Consider the following 13,573-nt stretch of genomic DNA (forward strand, 5'->3'; position numbering starts at 1 on the left):
ATTCCCATTCCCACACAGATCTCATCCATGCCAGGGTAATGGAAAATGTTAACTTGAAGAACAACCTACCATATTCCACCTGTGAAGCCTACAACCTAACATTATGAGCATTGAATTTTCTCATTTCAGGCAACTTCCAGCCTGATTGGTTCCACTGTTTCCATCTGTCCTTTATCTGTTCCCATTTTCCCAGTCCATTTCAGTTCTCATTTTTCACACACACAGTGGTCTCTACCTGACTCCCCACTCCACCTCTACCAACTTCACCTGTCCAGCATTCTTTTACCTCTTGGGCTCTTTCCAATATATGCTTGTCATCTTCCCTTTCCATTTGTCTCCAGGAAGGATTCCAACCATGAATACTGACTGTCCATTTCTCTGTCGATGCTGCTTGACCCACTGAGTCCCTCCAGTTTCTCATTATTTGCTCAAGATTCCAGAATTTGCAGTTTCTCTTATCTTATATTTTGTTGTTTTATTCTCCCCATCATTATCCCTGCTTGGCATCAGCAGTTGCTTAGTCATTTAATTACTTTTGCCCTTGATCCTGTGGCAGATTTTTCCATTTATACTTTCCTAACCTCTTTAGAAAGGTGCTCTGTGGCACATGGCTGCCTGTTTACATCAGCCCTTATTCTGCCATCCTTCCGAGTTGAGTTTTGTGAAGGAACACCACAGAGGAATATCACTGCCGCAGTGATATCACAGATAGCCAACAGTTTCAGAAATCTTGCCAAAGGGACAAAATTAGTCGAAAATGATTCAACTGAAAGGAATAAGCAGGGCTTCTCAGAATTAGCATTTAATCAATCCTACTGTTACCCAAAATAGCTGTCACTGTGAAACATTCACTGTGAAAAATTACAGAGCTCTCAAAAGCTATTTTTAAATCAGATTGTTGCAAGCAATGTTTAGACATTCAGAGACACCAGAGCAGTTTACACATGTAGGATGAAAACTCCCTTGATGTGCTCTTTACAGAATGCTTTTTTAAAAAAACTCTTGCCTCTAATTTGTCAACATTTTCTTGTTTTCCCCTGACTATAAGGATGTCACCGAAATGCAACCTTACAATAACTGAGCCAATACTTCTGTTAAAATAGTCAGAAAAGAATTTCAATGAAGCATTAATTCAAGAACACCCCAGATGTTAAATTAATTTTTACTTGTAAACAGATTTCATTCTGACTTGTATTTCTTTTTCAGATCTGTATCAATATCGAGTACAGTCTCAATTATAAATGAGCAAAGTGCTTAATGTGATCTCCCACTTGACTGAACCAAAATAATTGGGATTAAAGGAGATAGGGGCTGATGCTCAGCAGGCAGAGTAGTCTTCAGAAGAACCCAAATTTCACCACCATGATCTCGGAGCCTTTGTTTTTGGCACACTTTCTAACCTTCCCTGTTCTGTTAATGTTAATGCTCCTCCCCAATTCCTTTCCCTTGTTTGATCGTTTTACTTGTCCTATTACCATCTGTGATTGTAGTAAAAACCTGGGAACTCAGCAGGTCTAGCAGGGTCAGGAGAAGTTATATAAAGCCAGGAAGGACATGAGGCTGTGGAAATGAGTCTGGGTGAGTACATGGTCATAGAGCTTGAGAGCAACACAAAATGCAGAGAGGGAGCAGTGAGAAAGACTCTCACAGAACTTCCTTCGAACTGCTTCAGGGTAGGCACCCCTCGATGAGATTTTGCAGTGGACTAGCAAAATGGATTCAAGATTACCTTGAAGACAACTTAGGTCCAAAACATAGATTATAATCTTTATCTCCTATGGATGCTTTTTGAACTATTGATTTCCTCCAGCATTTTTGTGTTTTTACTCTTACCGTTACAACTTTCTCTGCCCCAAAAGAACTTTGTCAAATCATTCTCATCATAGTTCACGATCTTTCCTCATTGCCCCTTTCAATCAACTCTCCCAACTCACATGCTTATAATTCAAAACCCTTACTTTAAAAATATATCTAGAGACTAAATGGGACTTCTTTCAGTTCTGATGACAGATCGTGGACCTGAAATAGTCAATGTTTTTATCTCTGCAGATGCCCAGCCTACTGAATATTTCCAGCATCTTCTCTTTTGATTTCAGATTTCCAGCATCCACAGCATTTATCTTTTGTTCAGTTAACAATGTTTTCATATGACCATACTATACCAAAACAGTCCTTGCTTCTAAATCTTTATAAATCCATAAAATTAATTGAGAAAGAACATTTACACAAGTGCAAACTGTTATGGCTCCATTGAGCTGTACCTCAAAGCAATATTTTGCTTTTATCAAGGAATAAAAATGTCACATTAGAGAATGAACTCAGAACAAAATGCAAGAGATTCAAGATAGAAAAGTGGACAATAATTGATGAAATCAAATAGTGGACAACATCCTGGTCCTGTTTCAATGCACATGCATCAGGAGAGAAACAGTAACTCCACGATTGCATAATGTAACAATTCATTAGAAACGTGGACAGGGTCTGAAGACTGGCTGACATTACAATTTCTTTAAAAAGCAGAACACATCCACAGAATTATGGACATATTAGCTGAATATTTATGGTAGGAAAATCAAATGAAATTTTGTTGAAATGGAATGAACAATCAGAGACTCAGACCACCATGTATTAGTATGATGCGGTAATCAAGAATTTAAAAGAAATGGAATCACGCATCATCAATCATTATATTAATTGGGAGGTTATACAAGGGTATTACGGTAAATGAAATCTGTCTGGAATCCAATAAAGCATTCAATTATGTAACTGCACAGTTGAATCATGAATGTCAGAATACAAGGGGTCATTGGCTAACATGCAAAACAATATTAAGATGGCTATAAAAGAGAAGACAAGACAGTAGAATGTGCCAAATCAGATTAGCAAAAAGTAGTAGGTGATGTTCCACAAGATTGGTGTTGGAAAGCAAACGAACTGAAATTGTCATGTTTAATATAGAATTTTTGCACAAAGACAAAATTTATAAAGCATCCAGGTTTGGCCACATTTATAGTTAAAGCACTGGAAATGGAAAAAAAAAGATATACACAGAGTTACCAGAAATTAGGCGGCGTGCATGGAATAGTTAATCAGACAATGTTTTCTTCACTAGAAGAGAAAATTGTCATTGCATTACAAACTTAAGATGAAAAGGTTTGGCAGGTGGACAGAGGAAAAGCTTACACTTGCAGATGATGCCCAATCCAAGGCCCGTACATACAAGACACCCATTAAGAAATCTAGTACAGAATTTGGGAGACAGTTTTCCCCAGATTGGTTGTAAAGTAAAACTTGCTATGATAAGAAGCTGTGGTGGTGAAGCACTGAAAAGAAAGCAGGCACAAGGCAAGATGAAGGAATATGGGAAGAGGATCCTGCAGAGTGCAAACAGTAATTTGTATTACTAATTGTAAAACAACTTGATCAAACTTACAACTGTCAAGATTAGAAATTCCATATTCAACTTAATCTGAATGGGAAGTTGCCGGAAAGGAAATAACAAATTAAGGAGAGACTGCAACAATAAGCAGTCCAAAATAATGCCATGAGTATACCTGTCATGACGGAGGGCCCTCATATCTACAAAGACCGTGGTTGGATCAGGTCCAGATGTTCCCTTAAAAAAAGTGATATCAACTTCAGAAATGTAAAATATTAATTAATACAAAGTCATGAATTTCAAGTCGTTCAACAAACAGAATGCATCATATTTCTCAAAAGTATGATATCCCAGCAGATTTGACAGTAGCTTTTAGTACAAAATATTCAAAGTTACACAGTAGCATTTTGAAATACACATCCTTATGGATTTAACATTATAGTCACTAAAAATAGTCTGTATATTTAATGATGTTCTTGCAACAAAAACTAAATTATGAGTACATTTCCCACTCTACACTTGTTCCTCCAACTAAAATGTTCTTTATTTCTTTGCAAGAAAATGAAAACAGTGAATGACTTCATACAGAAAATAGTCAGTGCCAATTTGCAGTATTTAAACGTTATGTTTTGCATGTAAATTAACTTTATTCACTGGGAAAGCCGTCTTGGAAAAAAGCACAAGAGAAATAGGCACAGGCAGCACTAATAGATATTTGTTACAGATTAAACAAGAGTTGGAACTAAAACTGACATGATTTCTAGTCAAATCAAAGAGGACAGCGTCTCTTTTTAAGATAATCATGTACTGTATTTGACGGCATACAAGATCCATGGGCATATAAGAAACATTCCCCACCCCCCCATTTTAGAAGGAAATTTTAGGAAAAATGTTTTAGTGTATTTACGGTAAAAATTCGATTAAAACATGCAACAAGGACAATGGTAAAAATCGTTTTAATAATAATACTGCAGTGATTAACAAGAGAAAGCCCTTTATAAGAGAAAATTAAAACAAGTAACTATCATAAACAAAAACACAATAAAAGCTTTGGGAAACATCAAAATCTTTAATCAAAGTCTGAACATTCATCAGTAATTCAACACTGACAAAGCCCAAAAACTCATCATCCCTACTGCTGGTATCCCTGTCTTCAAATTAATGCATCATCTTCAATGCCATCAAGGGCATTACTAATTCCAGACCAATAATTACAGCTCTTACATTTTCCCAAGATGTCTTCACCCACTCACACATCTATGTAATGGTGGGATGTTTCACTCTTCCTGCTCATGTTAATTCATGGTCCTTTTCTACCATCTATTTGTTTCCTGATCCTATTTTTTTTTTAAACAGCTTATTTAAACACAAATCTAAAGGCTGCAATTGGCTCGTCAAACCACCAGGAATAACAAACATTTGGGTTTTCGGTTCTCCTGCCCTTTCTTTTAAAACACGGCTTAAGTTCTGTGGGCTCTGAACTGATCCCAGACCAGAAATGTAAATTTTTTAAGAGTCCATCAGGTAACCTTTGCCATATTTTCAATAACCATAAATTGATTCCAGATTCGTCCATCTGGCCCTTTAGACGAACATGAACAAAAACACCATGTGGTAGGTTTTCTTTTAATTATTACACAAATGGTGGGAGTTTTGTGCCATCAGCACAAAAGGCCAGAGCTACTGTAGAGTGTCTCTTTTCATGACCAGCGGATTTTACTATGACAGTTTCAGCTTCTTTAACATTCACAGTTTTGTTGGAAGGTACATTAAATGTTTCCCTATTTGGTTCAGTTCAAAACAAGTTCTTTTTCATGCATTTATTACAAATTTATGAAACACTAATCTTTTGTCTTCATAATCCACTGGCATTTTCTGTGCAATGGGTGTTTTTGAACACGTTGATAAACCATGCCTTTTCATGAGCCAGTAACATCAACCTTTCGTTTCTGCAAAACCCTGATGCCTTTGTTCTTCTCCTAATCTCCTGGCCTCATGAATGATCATCTTGGTAGAAACTCATTTCCCTGAATCCCTATCATTTATCACCCACCAATTTTTTAAACTCCTCCTCAAGTTGTGGCCAACAAGGGGCTGGACAACAAAGGTTACATTTACCCTTTCTAGCAGCCTCTAGCCATTTTCCTTGCTTTCTCCATGCAGGTACCATTTTTGCTGAAGGCGGTGCTCCAAAAACTTCAGCTGCCGCTCTATTACCGTGCCCCTTAACATAGTTTGTATGTAATAATGTAGCTTGGGCACTTTCCTCCTATCACCATCTGTGGATAAAAGCTTCCACTACGTTTGTATTTCGGTGCGCAATGCAAGGTGGCAGTACCAAGATGTCACCTTCACATACAAGACCTGGGGGGGGGGGGGTTTGAAGTGATTTTTTAAGGAAAAAAAAGGGGGGTCCTATATGCCGTCAAATACGATAGTCCACATGGTAGCGATATGTGGTGCCTGATTTGTGTATTCTAGTAATATACCTATTTTAGTCTTCAGACTCCAGCATGACAAAATGCTGTGCAAAAGTATTTTCAAACAGTAAACCAAGTTATGTCTCTCCATGGATGCTGCCTGACTTGCTGAGTTCCTCCAGCTTCTCTTTGTTCACTCAAGATTCTGGCATCTACAATTTTTGTGTTTCTTACGGTATCTATCATTCATCAGTGGAAAAAAACTAGGGTTAACAAGAGAGTTGGTTAAGTCACAAAATAACAGTTAAAAATTGGTATATGCATGTACAAAGACACAATAGAAGGATTGTGACTGTGTGCAGGGTTAATAGGCTATGTTACCATTATCACAAAGGATAGAAACTATTTTATCCAATGCTCTTCTATCTGTACATTTAAGTCCTATGAGCAACATGCTCCCTTTTACACAATGAATTTTCAGTTAAAAAAAATTTCTTAACCTAATGGTTCAGATTTTCTAATAAAGCAGAAATTCTAAATTTTATAATTTTGCAATAAATTTAGAATAAACTTGCCAGCTGCTTTAGTTGAAGATTTAGGGACAACAGAAAAACACAAGAATTACTCTACCTGCTCAGCCAGCTTGCCCAGCCTGTGTGGCTGAGAGTGTGAGGGAGGAGGAAACGAGGAAAGGAGATGACACGGGTCAGCCCAGAGAGAGGAAGGGATAGCCAGATTTAAAAGAGAGAGAAGCATAAGCAAGAGACAAGAGACAAACAGAAACAGTAAAACAGTTACTGAAGACACTGGATTAATGGTTGGCAAAATAAATAAAAAAAATTACACTGCTGCTCAAGTACAAGGATCCAAGGAAATTACAGACAAAGCACACCCATTGATTAAATCACAGTGGTGTTCAGTGTTTTTCAAGAAGCCATTGATATGGGCACATCTAATTAAATTGTTATATCATAACCAGAACCTACTACAACACACTTCCTTAGATGTTAACATTTTCAACTTCTATCAGTCACCCAGTTTCAATCCATTGCAAATCAAGAACCCAATTTGGGACTTCCTTTAAAATCCCAAATGCGCCCTAATGATTATTTAAAAATAGCAGAGCCAATTACACTAGCATCACATCGACACGGTGGTGACTGCATTACTGTTTTCTCACGTGGGAGAGGAGAAATAGAAGCAAGGACCAAGGATAATTTTTACAATGGACAGATCCATGGCTATCGATAATTTACATTTTGTGATTCCCTCATTATGTAACGTTAGGCATTCAGATCAAACTTGCAAATTTGCCCAAGATAAATCTATGGTGTTCAAGTGCAATACACAAAAGATCTGGAGAAACTCAGCATCATTCAATGGAAGTAAAAGGCAATTAACGTTTGGGATCTGAATCCTTCGTCAGATTCCCAACAAAGATCTCAACCCTGAAACGTTTATTGCCTTTGACTCTCAGTGGATGCTACGTGATCTACTGAATTTCTCCAGCACTTTTGCGAATTGCATTCAACCCCAGCATCTGCAAAATTTTTTGTTTAACTCTCCTTAGGGTGGTGAGTATTTTTCAGAAACAATGAGGAGATTGAAGGCTGTGGCACTGCCCAGGCAAAGAAAGTATTGCTCAATGAAAGATACAGTAATGTCATATCAATGGGTTTTCATTTTAATTTAGTCCAAATAATGAGATTCTCACCTGTAAGCAGATGGCCACATTAACTCTGCAGCCAAAGGTTGTACTGACAGCTCTCAACGAGAGACCAAGATCCTTAAATAACTTGGAGAAAGACTGCGTAAGTGCTATTCGTGGGCGCTCTTCTGCAACTACCATGCAAGTTCGAACACAGGACAGATTCACACCTTTTGCCTTGGAAAAAAAAATGCTCTTAAACTCATAACAGTGCACAGATTTTAAAAGCATTCCATAGATCACAAACAAAAGTCAAAGTGGTTCATTTTGCAAAATGTGCCACTTAGCAGAAATCTTGACAAGATTAAATACGATTTGAATAGACAAAGCATTTGCTAGCAGCTACCACAGCATCCATTAATAAATTATCCATTCACAGAGACAATTTGCTCAGTATACTCCAGACTCATTACTGGCTCCTACCTTTAGTGAATCTGTTTGTGGACCAAGTCCTTTGGTACACATCTCCATTACAGAATAGGAACAGAAAGTCACGCGCACTTTGTACTGACTAACTGCAGACAGCCACAGAGAGACATTACTCTCTAATTCAAGTGGAGGAACCAGGATGGATTGATGACCAGAATACACACTTGAAAAAGAAAGACATAATTTTGAAAGATTAATCTGCATCTTCAGACATGCACATTGCACAACTTTTGACAATTCATCAAATAAATCAAAAATAATTGTAAAACATAACAGGGAGCAGCTTAGTTTCTTTCATTTTAATTCATTTTGCCCATGTTGCTTGAAGGAGCTGGGAGGCCTGTCACAGACCACCTTAAACCTACCTCAACCAAGTGTCATTCTCATTTTCCCCACAGGATAGTGCTCTATATTTTTTGATACTTCCCCTCAGCAATGTAACAGTACCTTAAGTTAAGCAATCAAAAATCACCCTTCACGATACTGTTATTGCACTTCAACTCATCATTCTTTGAAATCGACCATACTTTAATATCAAAGAAATACATTTTCACTTGCACTTTTCTTGGAGCTGTCTGAGGGCAAAGACCATGTCAGTAGTTCCTCTGTTTGCGTGAAAGCCGCACTGTGATTCTGGGAGAACATTCTCGGCGACACTAGGTATTATTCTATTTAGTAGAATCCTAGCAAAGATTTTGCCTGCAATGGAGAGCAGCGTGATTCCCCTGTAGTTTGAGCAGTCTGATTTCTCGCCTTTGTTTTTGTACAGGGTGATGATGGTGGCATCACGAAGGTCCTGAGGCAGTTTTCCTTGGTCCCAACAAAGCTTGAAAAACTCATGCAGTTTGGCATGCAGAGTTTTGCCGCCAGCCTTCCAGACCTCTGGGGGGGGATTCCATCCATACCTGCTGCTTTGCCACTTTTCAGTTGTTCGATTGCCTTATATGTCTCATCCTGGGTGAGGACCTCATCCAGCTCTAGCCTTAGGGGCTGTTGAGGGAGCTGGAGCAGGGCGGAATCTTGGACTGAGCGGTTGGCATTGAAAAGAGATTGGAAGTGTTCTGACCATCGGTTGAGGATGGAGATCTTGTCGCTGAGGAGGACTTTGCCGTCTGAGCTGCGCAGCGGGCTTTGGACTTGGGGTGAGGGGCCGTACACAGCCTTTAGAGCCTCGTAGAAACCCCTGAAGTCGCCAATGTCCGCGCTGAGCTGGGTTCGTTTGGCGAGGCTAGTCCACCACTCATTTTGGATCTCCCGGAGTTTGCGCTGAAGATGGCTGCATGTGCGACGGAAGGCTTGTTTCTTCACTGGACAGGACGGCTTTGTAAGGTGAGCCTGGTGGGCAGCTCGCTTCTTTGCCAGCAGCTCCTGGATTTCCTGGCTGTTTTCGTCGAACCAGTCCTTGTTTTTCCTGGAGGAGAAGCCCAGTACCTCTTCAGTGGATTGCAGTATGGTAGTCTTCAACTGATCCCAGAGGGTTTCAAGGGACAAGTCCGTGAGGCGGGTTGCATCGTCGAGCTTTGCTTTGAGGTTCTTTGCTTTGCAGAGAACAAAACAAAGGACTCTACATCACCTTTGTTGACCTCACCAAAGCCTTCGACACCGTGAGCAGGAAAGGGCTTTGGCAAATACTAGAGCGCATCGGATGTCCCCCAAAGTTCCTCAACATGATTATCCAACTGCACGAAAACCAACAAGGTCGGGTCAGATACAGCAATGAGCTCTCTGAACCCTTCTCCATTAACAATGGCGTGAAGCAAGGCTGTGTTCTCGCACCAACCCTCTTTTCAATCTTCTTCAGCATGATGCTGAACCAAGCCATGAAAGACCCCAGCAATGAAGACGCTGTTTACATCCGGTACTGCACAGATGGCAATCTCTTCAATCTGAGGCGCCTGCAAGCTCACACCAAGACACAAGAGAAACTTGTCCATGAACTACTCTTTGCAGACGATGCCGCTTTAGTTGCCCATTCAGAGCCAGCTCTTCAGCGCTTGACGTCCTGCTTTGCGGAAACTGCCAAAATGTTTGGCCTGGAAGTCAGCCTGAAGAAAACTGAGGTCCTCCATCAGCCAGCTCCCCACCATGACTACCAGCCCCCCCACATCTCCATCGGGCACACAAAACTCAAAACGGTCAACCAGTTTACCTATCTCGGCTGCACCATTTCATCAGATGCAAGGATCGACAATGAGATAGACAACAGACTCGCCAAGGCAAATAGCGCCTTTGAAAGACTACACAAAAGAGTCTGGAAAAACAATCAACTGAAAAACCTTACAAAGATAAGCGTATACAGAGCCGTTGTCATACCCACACTCCTGTTTGGCTCCGAATCATGGGTCCTCTACCGGCATCACCTACGGCTCCTAGAACGCTTCCACCAGCGTTGTCTCCGCTCCATCCTCAACATCCATTGGAGCGCTTTCATCCCTAACGTCGAAGTACTCGAGATGGCAGAGGTCGACAGCATCGAGTCCACGCTGCTGAAGATCCAGCTGCGCTGGGTGGGTCACGTCTCCAGAATGGAGGACCATCGCCTTTCCAAGATCGTGTTATATGGCGAGCTCTCCACTGGCCACCGTGACAGAGGTGCACCAAAGAAAAGGTACAAGGACTGCCTAAAGAAATCTCTTGGTGCCTGCCACATTGACCACCGCCAGTGGGCTGATATCGCCTCAAACCGTGCATCTTGGCGCCTCACAGTTTGGCGGGCAGCAACCTCCTTTGAAGAAGACCGCAGAGCCCACCTCACTGACAAAAGGCAAAGGAGGAAAAACCCAACACCCAACCCCAACCAACCAATTTTCCCCTGCAGCCGCTGCAACCGTGTCTGCCTGTCCCGCATCGGACTTGTCAGCCACAAACGAGCCTGCAGTTGACGTGGACTTTTACCCCCTCCATAAATCTTCGTCCGCGAAGCCAAGCCAAAGAAGAAGACATTTTCACTTAGAATGAGTATTGTACATGACTTGCAATCAGTTACTAAATGCCAAAATTTGTTCTTTGCATGGTGTTGCATTAACTTGACTCTATTCAGCAGGAAGTGGTTGTGTACAAGATGGTTTCTGTTTTCTGGTTTATTAAGACAAGGTATCAAGGCAGAACACTAATACATATTTTACAACTGTCTTTTCATCTTACATTCACTGTCATCAATTTGCCAAAAATAAAGTTTTTTGGTAATCTCAGACTAAAGTTTTGGTCCAAATTGAAGAATTATGTAGAGTGGAATGAACTTCCACTGGTTTAGTTTCCATCAGAGCCATGCAGTATGGAAACATTTATTTTACCACATCCATTGTGACCAGTGTCATCCATATTAATCCCGTCATCTAGCACTTGGCCTTCTATGCCAAGGTTTTTGAAAGGCTCATCCAAACACTTCTTAATTGCCAACTCTGCTTCCACCACTCTCACAAACATTGCATTCCAGATAGACACCACTCTCTGAGTTAAGATGTTTCCCCTCAGGTCCCCTCCAAATTTCTTAAACCTTGTTAAATTCTCCAGTTGTATTCATCTCTGATAAGGAAAAACATTTCCTACACTCTATCTTATTAAAATTGCCCAGTTTTATATACCTCAAGTCCTCTTTTAACCATCTCTGCTCCAGGAAAAACAAACCTAGCTTCTCCAAGCCCCCCATAAAACTAAAATACTCCATTCTGGTAAATCTCCTCTGCACCCTCTCCAGTGCTATCACACAAGAAATGACCAGAAATACTCCGACTGAGATCTTGTCAAATTGTTTTAAAGGAACCTCCCTGTTCCTTTATTCAGTGCCCTGACTAATGAAGACCCGTATCTCTGATGCCTTTTTAAACCTATTGTCTACCTTTGAAGGATCTTTGGATTTCTACATCCTCTGTTGCTATTATGAAGGAATAGGATCCTAAGGATCAATGACTTGAGGAACATTTGCCTTACCTGCAGAGACACCAGAGTGCAAAACCAAGACCACAGTAGGGATCAAGACAAACTGCAATCTGTCGGGAAGGGTAGAGCTCACATTGCAATTTGATGGAGCGGCACATAGCACTGGTAGCTTCATGGGACATCTGTTGAAGATAAGGACACTTCTCAAATGAGAATGAACTTAAGATTGCATTTGACTTTAAGAAAGCAAAGAAAGTTTGAAATATTTACAATCAGTTATTCCACTGTGAGTTCTAATCACATGAACACTTAACAGCCTAGAAACTAGATTTCACTCGTTTCTGATGTATTTAGCAATAATACCAAATGAGGTCCTGCACAAAAGTGAAATTGGTCAGGAAAACATTTGAAACAGCATTAAGGTAGTTTACACCATTACTAAAATGGAATGTGAATGGTTCAGGATTGGACCAAACTCAACTAAATGAAAATACCAATACACTTTGTGCAGCAGACACAGGAAGACATTGACTAAAAGAGAAAAGGAGTAGTCTTGCAGCATTGCAAACTTTTGCAACTTTAGAAAAGACACTGAAATCTAACCACAAATTTATTAAATAGGAAAGGTCTGTAACTTTACTGAAAATGTTACAATTTCCCATTGATATATCACTTAATATTGCTCTTCAAAGCTTGTTCATGAACAAAAAGCATTTCTTGGCCTCATGATCCTGAAAGTCACCAGCACAACAAGTGGACAGTCATGATCACAATCAGGCTTCCAAAAGGAAATCAATATTGATGCATCTCAGTTGCTAAATTCTGCCAAAGTGTTGTTGTAGTGTTATGTTTGGACTTCACCATCTGGTCAAACATCTTCCAGTGTCAGTTCTAAGGTGCCAGCCAGGTTTTACAACATCAGCAGTGTCTTCTTAAATTATGTGAAAAGCTGCAAATTGGTGTGGCAAAGTTTCAGTTCTAATGAGAGCATTCAACAATCCCTATTTAGCTAATATTTAATTTATCTTTATTTAAATTCAGACATACAGCACAATTACAGGGCCTTCCGGCCCACAAGCTCCTGCCGCCCAAATACCCCAACTAATCTACAACCCCTGTATGCTTTGAAGGATGGGAGGAACCTGGAGCATCCAGAGGAAACCCACGCAGTCACAGGGATTATATACAATCTCCTTACAAACAGCATTGGATTTGACCAGGTCCCTGGTGCTGTAATAGAATGGCACTGTGTTGCCCAAATTTACAGAAAGGATGCATTCCCAAAAAACGTATAATCAAGCAGAATATTTTTAGTTGAAAAGGCTGATGAAATAAAATATGGACATTTTGGAACAGTGTGCTCCTGCATCTAGATAGTGAAGAATTATTTGTTTGTAGCTTTGCAAATCAAAGGAAAAGTGAATATTTGTAAGGGACTTACTGGCAATACTGAGCTTTCCACTGCATGTTAGAAATGTATGTTGTGAACTTTGTGCCACAGTTTGATAAATGCCTGATGTCAGGGAGGGAAGCTCACTCATGTTGATCAGGCCGAAATGTACAGAGTCTAATTTTGCAATTACACAATTTCTCCAAAAATTATCTACTGCCAAGTAAAATCAAAATTGGAACGTGCAGCACTGAAAAGATCATTTGATACACAATCCAATTTGTAAGATGAGGGGTTGTGTTAATGTCCTAGTCGTTACTTTAAAAGAGTCAATGAGGTATTTATTATAAGAAATTAACTTCTCAATG

General features: G+C 40.0%; 1 protein-coding gene across 7 annotated transcripts in view; it reads right to left on the reverse strand.

Moving 5' to 3' along the window:
• The window catches only part of LOC138761669 (disco-interacting protein 2 homolog A-like), a 294,820-nt gene that overhangs the window by 13,510 nt on the left and 267,737 nt on the right, over nucleotides 1–13,573 (reverse strand). For all 7 annotated transcript variants that reach the window (XM_069934205.1, XM_069934204.1, XM_069934203.1 and 4 more), the window contains 4 exons: nucleotides 11,867–11,997; nucleotides 7,931–8,099; nucleotides 7,514–7,684; nucleotides 3,555–3,616 (listed from right to left, as the gene is read on the reverse strand). In XM_069934205.1, the coding sequence (XP_069790306.1) occupies nucleotides 3,555–3,616; nucleotides 7,514–7,684; nucleotides 7,931–8,099; nucleotides 11,867–11,997 (533 nt within the window). The remainder of the gene's footprint in view (nucleotides 1–3,554; nucleotides 3,617–7,513; nucleotides 7,685–7,930; nucleotides 8,100–11,866; nucleotides 11,998–13,573) is intronic.

Source organism: Narcine bancroftii, chromosome 4 (assembly GCF_036971445.1).
Source record: "Narcine bancroftii isolate sNarBan1 chromosome 4, sNarBan1.hap1, whole genome shotgun sequence".
NCBI classification, from domain to species: Eukaryota; Metazoa; Chordata; class Chondrichthyes; order Torpediniformes; family Narcinidae; genus Narcine; species Narcine bancroftii.